Source organism: Scardinius erythrophthalmus (assembly GCF_964197995.2).
Source record: "Scardinius erythrophthalmus genome assembly, chromosome: 21".
Taxonomy (NCBI): domain Eukaryota; kingdom Metazoa; phylum Chordata; class Actinopteri; order Cypriniformes; family Leuciscidae; genus Scardinius; species Scardinius erythrophthalmus.
Window position 1 is genome coordinate 18919786 of NC_138241.1, and position 16564 is coordinate 18936349.

A 16564-nucleotide genomic window follows, 5' to 3' on the forward strand; every position below is an offset into this window, starting at 1 on the left:
ATATTTTTTTATAATGATACTTTTTTCAGGATTCTTTGATAAATAAAAAGTTAAAAAGAACAGCATTTATTCAAAATAGAAATCATGTGTAACAATATACACTAGCCTACCGTTCAAAAGTTTAGGGTCAGTAATTGTTTTTTCTTTCTGTTTTGAAAGAAATTACTGCTTTTATTCAGCAAGGATGTGTTAAATTGATAAAAAGGGATAGTAAAGATTTATATTGTTAGAAAAGATTTTTATTTTGAATAAATGCTGTTCTTTTTAACTTTTTATTCATCAATGAATCCTGAAAAAAAGTATCACAGGTTCCAAAAAAATATTAAGCATTAAATATTAAGTTTCCAACATTGATAATAAATCAGCATATTAGAATGATTTCACTGACACTGAAGACTGGAGTATTGGCTGATGAAAATTCAGCTTTGCACCACATAAATAAATTATATTTTAAAGTATATTAAAATAGAAAAACATTATTTTAAATTGTAATAATATTTCACATTACTGTTTTTTCTGCATTTTTGATCAAATAAATTATTAATATATACATATGTACAGTATATATATATATATATATATATATATATATATATATATGTATATACACACACACACACTTTGAAAATGTATAATTCTATTTATTAGATAGGGAGTTAAATGGTAATTTCACCCAAAATTGAAAATTCAGACATAATTTTCATACACTCAAGTCCTTCCAAACCCGTAAGACTTTCGGCTTTGGAACATAAATGAAGTTTTTTTTAATTTTTTTATGAAATCTGAGAGCTTTCTGTCCCTCCATAGACATCTACTCAACTGACACTTTGACACTTCAAAAGATTAATAAAGATATCTTAAATCTATTAATTGATCGGTTAATCCCAAATTTTTTTAAGAGACTCTGTTGCTTTATTAAACATGTTCATCATATTAAGTGATCATGTCACTTCAGAAAATTTTGGACTAAACTGCTCAATTGAAATAGATTAGTTTTACGATCTCTTTATGGACTTTTTGAAGCGTCAAAGTGGTAGTTGCGAAGCTGTCAATGGAGGGACAGAAAGCTCTCAGATTTCATCAGAAAGATCTTCATTTTTGATCCGAAGATGAACGAAAGTCTTGCAGGTTTGGAACGACATGAGGGTGAGTAATTAATGGCAGAATTTTCATTTTTGGGTGAACAAACCATTTAAAATAATAGAGAGAGGGAAATACATAGATAATTTCTGAACAAACCGAACATTTAAGCACTCCTAAAAATGGAGAAAAAGCTATTGAAGTGACACAATAAAAAAAGTTAATGCTAAGCTATTCTATCCTTTAAAACTGGAATATTTTTAGTGTTTTTTAATCATCCAATCCTTTTCAATCATTGCTGTGTGTTTTGTCTTTTTTAAGTGCTGCAGACCAGCATGATTTCTGTCAAATGTTCTGGATTCTGCACTAAATGTCACTCACACAATTACAATCTGAAATTCCCCGCACTCCTCCCCTCTGAAGGCCGCACAATAATTACACATGCTCTGATAAAAACCAAAAAATCACAATGGAAAAAAAAAAAGATAGAGAGGAACATTTGCTCCCATATAGAGACAAAATCAAATCGGACATGTTTGGAGAGAACTCTTTTCACGGCAGACTGAAACATCAGCGAGAAAAGTTAAAAGATACAAGGCAGCAAATCTCATTCCCTCTCTGCCGCCTTCCCTCTCTGTTTGCCGTGATTGTGACGGCGGGGGGAATCGGACACCCTGCGCGCAGTAACAAGAGTAGGTCACTGTACACCATGATAAAATTCCCTCCTCCCTTCACCAACTTTCCCTCTGACCAACCTCTCTTTCCCAGTCTTGTGCGCTCTCTCTCTCTCTCTCTCTCTCTCTCTCTCTCTCTCTCCTCTCCTCCCAACCCACACTTTTCCATTCCCTTCTTGCTTTTTTCTCTTGTCCCTCTCTCATACTGAATATCACTCTTTTTCATCACTCTCTTCCATATTCTCTCTCTCTCTCTCTCTCTCTCTCTCTCTCTCTCTCTCTCTCTCTCTCTCTCTCTCTCTCTCTCTCTCTCTCTCTCTCTCTCTCTCTCTCTCTCTCTTTTTCTCCCCCACCACTATGCTCTGCTTTCATTTCCATCTACCTTCCTTGATATTCGATCCGGCCTGTATTCTCAGCTTTCAGTTTTTACAGCTTAGGCTGCCTATTGCTGTATACATTCCTTTCTCTCGCTCTCTCTCTCTCTCTCTCTCTCTCTCTCTCTCTCTCTCTCTCTCTCTCTCTCTCTCATCCCCCTCTCCATCGGGGCAATCACCAGCACGGGGCTTATTTTACCATGCTGCACATGAAAGCAGACGGAGATGAAGGCAACACTGTCTGACGCCTCTTCTCTGTATCTCTCTCGGAGGTATAATCCTCCACAAGGCCACATTGTTTACAATCTTCCGTATCTCTCTTGTTCTTACCGTTTGCCATTTTTCTTTTGTCTCTTTTCTTGGAAGAAAGAGAAAAATTAAACAGAGAAATAACCGCACCAAAGCAAGGGACTCCTCATAGTCAGGGTGTGTGTGTGTGTGTGTTGGTGGAAATCTGATACTTGAGAGGGAGAAATTCATAATGCTCAGGTCTCAAGTTCTCACTGAGGCAATAAAAGGGAAGTGCAGAGTAAAACGCAGATTATATTTGTACACACACGCTCTTTAAGTGTTACAGTATGCTTTGTTTGTGCGTGTCACGAGTTATTTGCATGGGTACCGGCCGTCAAATAGGAAGTGACTGTGAGAAAACAGAGGAGTGAACACTTTTCCTTCACCGTTAAAGAACAAGCAACTTGACTTCCTAGAGTTTACAGTGGAAAGCATGAACTCAGTGAGTTTGGGGAAGGGAGAGAACGAAAAAAAAAAAGAGTGAAAGCCGGTAGACGCAGTTTGATAATACAGATGGGATGGAAGTATTCAGCCTCGCTGCGATTTCCGACACCTGTTCGCTCATGTATCTCAAACCCCTCAAACAGACCCTTGCTCTAAACCCTCCTCTGGTTACTCTACACCGCATATCAAATTTAGCTTTGATTCCACAGAACCTGATCTGTGTCTGTTGACGCAAATGTTTGGGGAAAAGTTTTGTTTTGTCTCCATGGCTTTGCTGTTTCCTGTTTTTCATGTTACATGGGCCGTGACACGTGCACATTGTTCATCGGTGCGGTTTGCATATGCATGGGACCACCGCCCTCAGCTGTCCCGGTGTTTCTGTGGTCTATCTGCAGTATATGGGGTATCTGCATGGGGTATCTAGGGCACCTGCATGTGTCTGGTGAAGATATATGGGATGTTGTTGTACGGATGTGACCGCGTATTCTGAATTAGGGAAACCAAAAGTAATTATTTAAGAAAAGTATTTGAAAAAATAACATTGATTTTGAATATTGCTTTTTTGAATTCTATGGGAAATATATCCCATGTAATGCCTAGGTGGTTACGACCCTGCTTTTATAGCAGAATCTTTATACACACGTTTAGTATTTTTATAGGGTACAGAAAAAAGGTGCAAAAGCCTTAACTGGGGCAGTACCCATTTAAAAGGTACAACTTTGCACCTTATATACCCCTAAAGGTTGCATATTAGTACCTTCTTAAAGAGTACCACCGCAATGACAGCTTTTGTACCATTTTTTCTGAGAGTGTATGATCTTTCAAGTTATCATTCAGGTAAAAATACTCTGTAACAGAACAGAAAAACAGAACGTTTAACCCTTAAATGCATGAATGTTTCAACAATCATAATTACATATTCGGGTCTTTAGCGACCCGGATCTATGTTTAACACGGATGGATCTCTACCTGTCGCGATAATATAAAACTCTCCTGATATTAGAGTAACAATTACAGAAGAATAAATATAGCATATTTTGTTACCTTTTGGAGCTTGGAAAGGTTCAGTTTGAGCAGATGTTTTATACCATCATCACTGTCCAAGTCAGAGCTCATTTCCCAGTACATTCAGCATCTGGTTCATATTCGTGAACTCAAAACTAGCATTTTCAACATCTTCAAAATCATAATTTTTCATTCGCTAACAGCGTATTCACCAGATCCACCATCAAGTGACAGTTACACTAATATTTGATTGCGTTTAGTATTTTCTCTGCAGTAAATCACTGAGCCATTTCAAGTTTAGCTGATGATACGTCCTATTCTTTTGTTTTCTGCCATTGCCATCAGACATTGCCACCTTGTGGAATAAATGTAATTGCACTTATTCAGTCGTCAGAGATTCAATATATATTCAATTAATCCTTCAAAATATACTTACACTTACACTCCTCGGGTCGTTAGTAAACCTACACAATTTGACAAAAATTGAATGGGAAAACAAGCATTATTTTTTTTTATTTTTTTTTGTTACACTGTTTGTAATGAATTGATTGAGGAATACTAAGAAGGTTGATGTCTAACTTTAAAAAATAATTGAGGAGGGTAGTGAATGACGTTTAAGGGTTAATAGATGCGAGTGGTCTAACATTACAAGCATTAGTAACATCAGAGCCAATCTCATACGTCATCACATTCTCTTCATTATTAATTTTTGCAACGAGGCATTTAACTTCAGATACATCAGGATGAGAAGGTTTTTGGTGGGTGGTTGTCTCTGAAAAACACCTGAGTGTTTCAGGATAGCTGAGAGAATAATGGGTAAAAACCTTTGTCAATTATTTGAGAAGTTCGCATGATGATGAAGCATACCTAAGCAAAACTGATAGGCTATATCTCAGACTTTATTTGTTTTGCTGTTAAATTTGCATGTTTGTGTATGTGTTACTAAAGAAGGAAGAGTCTTATCACCGGCTATATGTTTTGTCAAGGTGTGTGACCATGTTATCATATTATTCGTCCGACAGTAAGTAAGGCGAATTGCTGACAACTGTTGGATGCAGGATGATCACAGACACTCTATTGGTCTCTGTCAAAATTAAGGCAGAGATCAGCTTTATCCACAGCCCTGTGGTCAAAATGACAACTCTACGGATGAAATGACAGATTTGTGCCTGACTTGTACACACAACACCGCTGACAAGGCCAACACTCACCACAGGCCTTTGGAGATGCACATTGTGCAGAAAATAAAGACTAAACACTGTGTTACAGATTTGAAGTATTGGGAGAAATCACTGAATTGTGCACTATGGATTACAGACAAGAGAAGTGCATATAGGTGACAATTCTTACAGCATCTGTCCATCTGCCCAACTTCACCATTATTCTTTCCAAATTGTATTCTCCTAAAGCACATCTTGAGTTGAGTTTCATCCTCAAACTCTAAGCAGACAGAATGCCAAATCTGTTTATATACACTACTTTTAGTACAATATCAAGGAATGTAAAGGACATCATGGAAGGCAAGCAAAAAAAGATATTTGTTCCAATTCCTTACTGTCAAAAACTGATTGTAGAAAAATTGATTCCTTATTAAAGGAAAGGTCAACAGTGTGAAAGACAATGCAAACTCGTTACATATAGGCAGTGATTTATTTCACTCTGTTCACTGATAAAAATCAGACAAAAAAGGTCCTTAACACTCAACACTCATGTTCACAGGTAAGATGTGACTTTTTTAGCCTGGATCTTTTTTCTTTTTTTCTAAATTAATTGTGAGGTTAAATGAACTTTTATGATGAGCAGTTTTCCATTTCTGAATTAAAACTGATTTTGATAATCAGACACATAAAGTGTTGCAATTGTCAGAAGACTGTAAAGGGTGTCAAGTTTGACATTTTTATAAATAAAATTGTATTATTACTTTTATTGTTAATTCTATAAAAAGCAGTAGCCTAAATGCAGCATGTTTTGTAGCATAAACAGGAAATTATATCAGAGGGGTTCAGACCCCTGAAACCCCCAATAATTCACACATCACAGCTCCAGAATGAGTCAGTTTCTGCAAGTACAGCATTGCTGTGAGTGTGTGTGTGTGTGTGTGTGTGTGTGTGTGTGTGTGTGTGTGTGTGTGTGTGTGTGCTTTTAAGGAGACCGGGGAGACGCACGCTTGTATCTCCGCTACAGGTCGATCAATATCTGTCAAATTTAGAGCCCCGGCGGACCGGTGAGCCTCGCGCAGGTTCAGTCAAATAATCACTGACAAGAAAGAAAGCGAACGGAGCGAAATCACCAAAGCCACACGCGCGTTTACAGTGACCTAAACACATGATCAAATCAATAATAATATTAATGAAACGCGTCCCTGTACACCACGATGTTGCTATCAGAATGAATGTAGCTTGTTCTGATAAAAAGCACAAATAAATTCTGGCGTTTCCAAAACATTAGGCTGCATGGCAGCGGATGCAAACGCTTCAAACAATGAGCACCACACAACCAGGAGACAAAGCGCCTGTGTGCGCCTTCAAAACATACAAACACACGGCTCTCCTCAAACAGAACAAAAAAGTGAAAGAGTCTCAGATCTTGAATAAACGAAACCATGATTGCATATTGCAAATACCCCCAGTAGGCTTTTTAAATGTGCATTTGTCTCGAGCAGACAGCGCTCAGTCAGTGTTGAACAGATGCACATCTGGAGTGACCGGCGCTTCCCATCAGAACAGCTGGACAGAATGATGCACCCTTCCAACATGCATTCCGTTTCATTATTGAGTTTTTACTCTGCTCTGATGTTTATGTGGTGTTTAGCAGAGATATAGTAACGCGCTAGTAGTAGTAGTAGTAACGCAGCAATTTGACGCGGAGACTGACGCACTGGATTTTCCATCAACTACAGTGGACCCAACAAGGGGATTTCACTCTAAACCATCTCGTGATGTGACTGGGAACATTTTATATTTTACGTGCATGTGATTTATAAACTCATACAAATATGTGTTTAAATAAAAAGCCACAATTTAATATAAAAAAATAGATCTCAAGCACTGGAAAGCGAGACCAGAGTGGTCTGGAAGGTGCGTGAATTAAGCTAAAAAAGAAACGGGAGGGAAATAATGCCGACCTGTTCAGCAACCAAAAAAAAAAAAAAAAAAAAAAAAAAAAAAAATCAAAGTTAGCTGATTAACCCCAAACACACAGCGCTTGAATGAATCGGTTCTCTATATTCAGTCCGAGGGCGGAGCGGCGGTGCGCTCAACGCATCCAAAAATGACAAGCCTTTATGGGCGCCAGTGAGAGAGAGAGCGCGCGCACAACCTACCTTCATCTCTGCGTTAATTTCCCTCTTCACGGGGTGAGCTGGCTTTCTGCTCCTCTTGTTTTCCGGAGGTCTTCCCTCTTTCTCCATCTCAGCCATGTTTTCTTTAAATCTCTGTCAATATTTGGGGGTGAAAACCCCGCGGGCGCACGGCACGGAGCGAGGCGGGGCCGTTTCAGAGTTGCGGAGTGGCAGCGAATGGCAGGCGCGCGAGAAGCCCTAGTGAAGTTGATGCTGGTGCTGGTGCTGGTGTTGCGGGCTCACCGTGCCCGGTCGAGTCAGCCATCTTCTGCCTGCTATTTCTCAGCGGTCTGAGCGTGAGCAGGATCGAGCCCTCTCGGAAAGCCAACCAAGAGGTTGAGAAAAAAAGAGCGAGCCAGACAGGGGGAGGGGCCTCCACCGCAACTCTATACGGCCACGCTGATCCCGGGAAGGCTATTTCCTCCCAATTTTCCACAGATCGGTTTTCACTCAGGACTCCACGCGTGGCGGAGGTTGTCGCGCGATAGGAGTGAATGGGTGCCGTTGTCTGATGTGTTATCATTCACCCCGCGCGCGTTATCAGCGCTCCGCAGGGGGTGCTTGATATTGTCGTACGAGACAATTAATGGAAATGAAACAGTCAAGGGGTCCTAATCATTTCCTTTTAATTAAACATCTTTGCACGGGTGGAATTGTCCTAATGGGTTGTATGGTGTTTATGAGAGAGATATCTACAGGTAATTAAAACCCACGCTGGAGTGACAGACAAGACTTTACAGGTTCCAAACAAATGTGTTACAAGCAAGAGAGGGAGATGTATGATACATGACCCTGTGACACTAAATTTTGCACCTAAAAGCTCTTAATTTAGCTTGTCTAAGGTATTGTTCAATCTCACTCGCACACACATTTAGTCAAAAGTATAGCGGATCTTCACTGAAGCTTGAAATAAGTGAACAAAAAGTTCTAAGAATCAGACATTTTTTTAATTACCATGAATCCCAAAGGTCCAACAATGAGCAAACATGGCAAAACATGACAAAAATTGATAAATTTGTAAAAAAAAAAAAAAAAAAGATGTATATAAACATGGAACAAATATTGTAAAGACAGGTGAATTTGCAGCAAAATATTTTAAAACATTATTTGAGTGACACATGACTTTTGATGCTAATGAAAAAATATATGGGAAGTGTTTTATTTTTTTATTTTGCTATGCATGATTGCATGGTGAGTTGCATTTTAATATGCCTTATTTTTCACCTGCTGTCCTGCAGCCTCATCGAAACCCATGACCCATTTTTGGCTCACAAAGAACCACTTGGGGGGGGGCATCTTAAAGTGCACACAGGTCCACCTGCAACAAACAAATCACATTCTAAGCCTCTTTTATTTCAATATTTAAGGTAAGGCTGATCTCTTACAGACACCAATCAAACCTGATATTCTGTGAGGAACATGCCTACAACTTTTGACAGAAAGAGTTAATGGACTGTAAAGATGGAGATGAGAGTCACACAGATGATTTTTTGTTTGTCTTGATGTAAAAGAAAGAAAAATCTGAATGTTTTACCAAAATCACTCCCAGTTTCCCTCCTTCTCTTTTTTTGCTCCTCCAATCCACCGGTGAATTCGCTCTCAAGCATGGCACATGTAGGACAAGGTGGCACGAGACCTCCTCTCTCCTCTGGATCGGACCAGAGGCCGTCGTCCTTGAGAGCGTATCGACGTACCGTCCCAGATCACTAGCAGATGCGCGACGGCCTGAATGAGTGCATTGTTTAGCACACACAGCTCTGGCAGCCCCTGCCGAACACTAGCCCATGATAAACAGTTACATTCTAGCAGGGATACTGTTACCCCTCTTGATACTAGAGGAGGTGCTTCAGCCCGTTTCTCTAACAGCCCAAACTGTGTTTTCTCCAGCGTGGATTGGCTTTCACTCCCGATTCGATTCCATAGCTCTTAGCCTTGTGTATCAAGTGCAGAGGAATATGGTTTGTAAACACAAGTAAGGCCCTAATATGCAATGACAAATAAGATTAAAGGATGGAATTTACGTCTCATGGGAAACGCCTGGTGGAAAAAGTGTGGTCATGAGACAACATCAGCCTTTTCTGTTCTCATTGTAATCCCTGCTTGTTTATATTGTGTGTGCATTGTGTCCGCTGAAGTGTGTGTGAGAGAATGCGTGTGTTAGTGGGTCTCCATTTCAAAAAGATACTTATGGGATTTCTACAAGAGGGAAGTATTACAAAAGGAATTAAAAGTAAATGGAAAACAGCTGGATGCAGAATCCGTTACTGGTTTGTGAAAAATAAACATTCGTTTTACAATCACAGGGACTGATGAAGCTTCTCTCTGAGATGTGTATAACAGTCTCATCCACCGTAGCATCATATCTTTATTTCACTTGCACAACACAACTGAATTCCTCCCTTCATTTAAAGGCAGAAACTCACCTTACATTATCTTTAAATGGGACTCGGATCACCCGAAGGCTCTATGCAAAATACAGCTTTCCACTGAAACACACAACAGCCGTCAGATGAGGGTCAACAGATGAGGGAATTCAAAAACAGCTGTTTGAAAAGTACATGCAAGTGGGTTTCCAGTGCAGATTGCTTTCAGTTGTTTAATGACTAGCCAATTACATTTTTTTCCTTTAGATTAATTTGATACTTCTTTAAATTAAGACAACTGGTGCCCAGGTTTTTAAAGACAGTTCATCCAAAAATCATCTTTTACTCACCCTCAAGTTGTTCCAAACCTGTATGAGTTTCTTCTGTTGAGCACAAAATAAGATAAAGAATGTTGGTAACCAGACATTTGACGGTAGCCACTGACTAGCTACCGTCAACTATCTGGTTACCAACATTCTTCAAAATATAATCTATTTTCATATTAAAAAAAACAATATACGTTTATGTATTTCTACTGTAACCAACTTATTTTCTGTGATGTTTTTTCACAAATCCCTTTTGATGCACTGAGGTCTACCATTATACCAGATCCTATGGTTGAACAGGAACTTTCAAACATACCACACCAGTTTGCTGTCTTGGTTAGGCTATATCTCCAGTCCCATAAAGACAACTCTACAGAAAGACAAATGTTGATTGTGAAGTTTCGGTTTGATTAAATTACCTCTTGAAGCAGGCTACACCAGACCTCTTAATTATGTGATGATTACAGTTTTAATTTGTTAAGTAATCATAAGTGACAACAATTGAAAGAATGACTAGGATTAGATCGAAGAGACAAATGAAGCTGTGAGCAAACACTGTACAGCAGCAAATAAAGAACGACAGGTGAATTGAACGTGGAGACCCAAAAAGCAGAGCTCTGCAGGAATCATAGCAGATGGTTGGTTATTTGTGTTGGTATAATTTCATAGAGTGCCATTAGAAACATCAATGTTTTGAACTTGTAGAGGTGTTTGTTGGCAAATGAGCATAAACTTTTTATGCAAAACGTGAAGGTTGTGAACGAAATGGGGCAGTTGATATTTCAGAGATGTAATAAGTAAACAATTTCTGAGGCTGGACTGATTTGGTTCCTGGTTTATGCACCAAGTTGCTCCAGCCTAATCAGATATTGAAAACTCATAACAGTTTTAATGATCCACTGTTAAGAAATTATATTAGTTATATCAGTAATGATAAGGGCATCGTTACCAGCGTTACTATACTGTCTTTTGGTAAATGACTTCTTAGACAGTTCATTGTAAAATAGCTGAGGGGTATTGGGGGAATCTGAGATTCATGTGCCATGTGTTGTTGATTAAAGTAATGCAACCTAGTCTTAAATAGAAGGTCGAATTTATTGAATTTCAAAGGGAGAGGAAAGCAGAGAGACCCTTCATTTCTTCTCTCTCTGCCCAAAGCAGCATGTGTGAATATGTAATCACATTGGAAGTTCTCTGCTAAACATCTTCCTGCTTTTAAAAGTGTCTTTCAATTTTCTCAAACCTAGGCTATAGGTTCATTTTTCATGTCTACAAAATTAGGCGGTGTGGCATTGCATTGTCCGAAAATTGCAGAAAATATATAACTTTACAGAAAAAGAAAAGAAAAAAATTATATATATGGGTCAATGACGTATAAGGATTTTCGACAGGCCAATTTTAAAATACAAAAAATAATAATACCTGTTGCAATTGTTCAAACATTAAGGATGTTGTGTACACCTAAATTCATTTTAAAATTTGAATTTAAGTGATTTTAGTGTTTTTCATCTAGATGTATTGTCCGTAGCCTTAAAAAATGTCATGTGGTGCGACCGTGATTTATCTTAAAATTAATTAATTTCCTTAACATGCTTAAACATTTTTTTTACAAGTTCTTAGTAATTAAAGTGTTTAGAAACAAAGTATTTGCATTTCTTTTGAGTTTTTGTAAATAATGATCTCATTTTTTGTTCTATAATTTCTGAGTTGCCTTCTTAAATCTAGTTAACAGACTTATTTTTCCTGTAAATCACATAAAACTGGTAGAAATGTTAATAAATGTAAATATAATTTACTAAAGCATACTGTATCAGTGATTCATATTTCAGCCACAGAAATAAGATATTTTATTTTAAATTTAATACAGTGATTGCTTTTATTGGTCGCACCACATGATAAGTGGTTGCTCCAAATGACACGAAGACCTTAAAGAGATCAGTGAACAATACATTTTATACAAAAAAAATAGATTTAAACCAGATTTTATACAAATTTCACAGAATTTTCCTGAACATAAACATTTTATAAACATTTTTTTTAAATAAAGATCACATCACAAACACAAGTGCACCATTTAATTTAACTTGACTTAGAATTTCTTTAACAAAAAAAGATGTAATAACAAATAATATATGTAACAAATAATAATATTATAGCTATAAATTATTTCATAAAAGTATTGTATACAGGTAACATTTGGGGTCAATAGTTTTTTTTAAAGTAATTAATACTTTTATTAATCAAGGACACATTCAGGCACAGGCTATAATGTTACGAAAGATTCTATTTCAAATAAATGCTGTTCTTTTGAGCTTTCTATTCATCAAATAATCCTGACATATAAAAAATATGTATATATGTATATATATATATATATATATATATATATATATAAAAGAACATTTATAATAATCAGAAATATTTCTTGAGCAGCAAATCATTAGTGACCCTGGATCACAAAACCAGTCACAAGTCGCACAGGGTATTTGTGGCAATAGCCAACATTACATTGTATGGGTCAAAATGATCGATTTTTCTTTTATTCCAAAAATCATAAGGATATTAAATAAAGATCATGTTTTATATTTTGTAAATGTCCTACCATAAATTTATAAACATTTATTTTTGTGAGTGAATATAGCATTATCGCAAACATAAATGGATAACTTTAAAGGCGATTTTCTCAATGTTTCGATTTTGTAGCACCCTCAGATTTCAGATTTTCAGTTGTATCGGCCAAATATTGTTCTATCTTAACAAATCATACATCAATAGAAAGCTTATTTATTCAGCTTTCATATGATGTATAAATCTAAATTTAAAAAAATTGACCCATGTGACATTGACCCATTGAGTGGTTTTGTGGTCTAGGGTTACATATTAGAATGATTTCTGAAGGATCATGTGACACTGAAGACTGGAGTAATGATGGTGAAAATTCAGCTTTGCCATCACAGGAATAAATTACAGTTTACTATATATTCACATAGAAAACAGATATTTTAAACTGTAATAATATTTCACTCTTCTCTTATCAAGGTACTCCGCTGTTGCTGCAGGGTCAGAATTTTTTCGCTTGGCAGTGGCATCTGGTAAAATAGATTAAAATAGTTTTAAATAAATAAAAAGGCAATAATAAATACACTACAAATAAATGCATTATTACTAAACTGAAATTACATGCTCTCATTTTTTTTTGTTGCATTTTTCTCATATTGTACAAAGAGTAAACATAAACTGTCTGAAATATATTAAAAAAATCCCAAATTGCATAAAAATCTATTCCAAATGATACTAAAGTAAAGTACTTAACCGTCAATTGAATATAAAAGCATAAAACTGCCAATCTAGGACATATCTATCATGGAAAACAGTCTGCAGTGGTCGCACCACATGATATTTTCAAATTCAGTCAAAATTTACAGGCACAGAATTGGCCACTTAAACAAAACAAGCTAGCTTCCCAAAAAGGTCACAATGAAATTTATAATAAAAATATATATTTGTAGAAATAACTTTAATATAAAATTTTTTTTTAGGTCATACCACATGACATCCAAATGTGGCCACTACATACCAACCACTATAAAGGTTTTTTTTTTTTCTTCAATTTGAGAGAATTACAAATCTGCTTGCTGCTTCCATGGGTCTTCCTTGGTAACTTGGTTTATGATGTAACTTCCCGTGTTTGAAAAGTTTTCAACATAAAAGTCCCAAAATGGTAGTTCCTTGATGGTCGCACCACATGATATTTCATAAAATGGACATCATCGGACAAAGTTTATTTGTATATTATGATGGAAATATAAATACAGATGCTTTGAATTTTTTGAAAGGGTTACAAAACATTTTGGAAATCATGCCAAATAGTGCAGAATATAAATTTGAATAAATTCAGAGTAATTTCAAAGATGTTTTCAAAACAGAAGTTATGGCCGGACGGTCGCACCACATGATGTTTTGACACTTAAAAAAAAATAAAATAAAGAATAAATAAAAAAATAAGTATAGGTTTTTGAAAAGTTAAAGTGAGTACATACATGGGAGAGGTACTACAAATATGCAGTATCTTTTAAACCCATTTTTGCCTGAAAAAATGCAATCGGACAGAAAATGTAGGCGTCACTTCATTGACCCATATGTGTGTGTGTGTGTGTGTGTGTGTGTGTGTGTGTGTGTGTGTGTGTGTGATTATACTAAATGGCATTAAATGAAAAAATGGCCAAACATACATTGCAAATATGCTCTAAATATGCAGATGCTGCTTCAAATTTTTAATTTTCAATCAACTTGAATGTTTAAATTTCACCGACATTAAACTGTCTTAAAAATTTGTTGAATCTTGTATAACTTTTTAAAAAAGTTGAAAATTGCTTAACTTATTTTGATATAAGCATCTCTATTAAATATTTATCATATTTCAAATATGCAAGATTTTTTTTTTTTTTTTGACGCATGTTTACTGATTCTTGATCAGCTTCAAAAGACTAAATGAAAGATGCCCTGCAATTGAGTCAAATAGGATAGCAAAAATGTACCAGATCACATAATCATTGTGACCCAAGGCATCAGTTTACCAGACTGAACTGGGCTAATGATCTTAATCTTTTAACTTCACTGTCTTACATCTTAGCATGAAATATAGTATGCAAGGTCATAGTTTAGTAAATTATGGATTTTCTCCTTCCTTTAAGGTTAATAAGGCATACTAACCATGTGTGATTATATGGTTAGTTGGATTTTATTATTTGCACCTTCTCATTGTTTAGCCTACATGACCCTAGAAAACACTTGCGACCTATTTTTGAGTTGTGACCCACCCGATTGAGAAACACAGCTCTGTATTGCATGTTGTAGAGTGATTATTCTGGATTTGTGATAATCCCCATATTGAGATCATGCCAGTCAAATGAATCCCATGGGATAACAAATTCAGCTGTATCAACTGTTAAAAGCCAGGATTTCACTTAAGCGCAAGAACATTAATGATGTCAAAAGTTACTTTTTACACAACCTGAATTGTGTAATTGAAGGACAATGTATTTATTTGGACACTGCAGCCTTTGTTGGGAAATTCACGTTTTTGCTCAAACCTATCACAGATGGTGACACTTTTGTATGGCCACAATGTTACCACTCAATTTGTATGGCCACAATGTTACACTCAAAAAGTTAGTTTTCAGCGTTACTGTGTTTGAAGCAGAAAGGAGTTGACGATGTTATTCTAATATGCATTTTATTATGAAGATGTTTTTAAGATGATCTAGTTTTCATTGTTTTATCAAAGGCTGTATGTGTAATCAACAAGTGTAGTATTTTGGTGCACATTTAACGTTCACACAAGACAAATTATGCAGATACCAATATGGACAGGTTAAACAAAACTAAGCTAAAGGTAAAAAAAAGATATAATTCAAACTACATTAATCAGTGTACTCTGGTGGGTTGCCCCTTAAAGTTCCACTGAAGTGCCTTGAAACTGCATCATTATTCAATGTGTTAATGTAATTTCCACTGAAACAGGAAGACAGGGCAGGACATATGTGAAACCATTCGACCCCGTCCCCATGCAGAAAATAGTAAATGTGCGAAAAAGTGACAGATTTTAGCTGCAGCTTCAGCGTCTATTTATAATTTAGGGGGCTGGATGCTTTAGATTCGAGAGAGCCTTTGATTGGACAGGAAATCTGATGAGAAGCTAGTAATCATATATCACATAGTAATCAAACTTTATCTAAGATAATCTCTTTTTTGTTTAATGAAGATGTTATTGTTGTTGTTGTTATTTTGCTGTTTTAATTTATTCACAGTTCCAGAATCCCAATTCAGTAGATGAGCATAAGTGCTTTTATATTGCATTGCTACCTTAAATATGCTATACACAAATCAAGTGGAAGAAAAAGACACGATCGCTACTGAGCAGAAAAAAATATATAAAGTGATATTATTGGCGTAATGTCAGGAATCTAATCATCAGCAGAATTTAGAAGATAGACCCATAGATATGAGATCCTTTACTTGAAACATTTAAAAATGTTGTAGTGTGTTGGCTTTTTAACTTAGAATACAGACGTCTTGTCTTTTAATTTTGTAGCTTTTTTACTAGTCAGCTCCCGACGCGATGTTATTGTACGCGCAAATTCAAAGCGTCGCGTCTGGGCACGTTAATGACGCTCACGCTCTTTTAAACTCGTAATAAAGCGGTGAATGATTTTTCCAGAAATGACGCTGATCTACAGTACAAGTTTATATTTAGAATACATTGCAATCACTCCAAAATAGATGACGACAACTCACACACCTGCATTATGAGCTGTGCTTCTTTGTGTGCTATTAGGCTTTTGCCTCGCAGCACCTGATGGATGCGTTCGTTACACATACTACTTTCAGAAGCCGGCACCCGCTTTGTAACGGACACATTAATTGGTTTAACTGCAGTAATGTAACAGTCTATGGTTAAGATAAACATCGTCACTATTTTTAGTTAATAAATAAATATTGAAATAAATTGTAGATGGGACATTTGTACATTTTTTTTTTTTTTTGTCCCTCTGTCTGGGCCCCATTCCGCCAATCGGGCCCTAGGCACGTGCCTAGTTTGCCTTTGCGTTAATCCGGCTCTGGTCTCAAGGTTTTGTTGAAGAGGGTTATGGTGACGAAGGGGTTA

At 36.5% G+C, this 16564-nt stretch overlaps 1 protein-coding gene across 2 annotated transcripts in view; it reads right to left on the reverse strand.

Annotated features, from left to right (window-relative positions):
* sobpa (sine oculis binding protein homolog a) overlaps positions 1 to 7414 on the reverse strand; it is a 39359-nt gene extending 31945 nt beyond the window's left edge. For both annotated transcript variants that reach the window (XM_081350585.1, XM_081350584.1), the window contains exon 1: positions 7191 to 7414. In XM_081350585.1, coding sequence (XP_081206711.1) covers positions 7191 to 7286 — 96 coding nt within the window. In that variant the 5' untranslated portion in view covers positions 7287 to 7414. The remainder of the gene's footprint in view (positions 1 to 7190) is intronic.
* Between the last annotated feature and the right edge of the window lie 9150 nt (positions 7415 to 16564).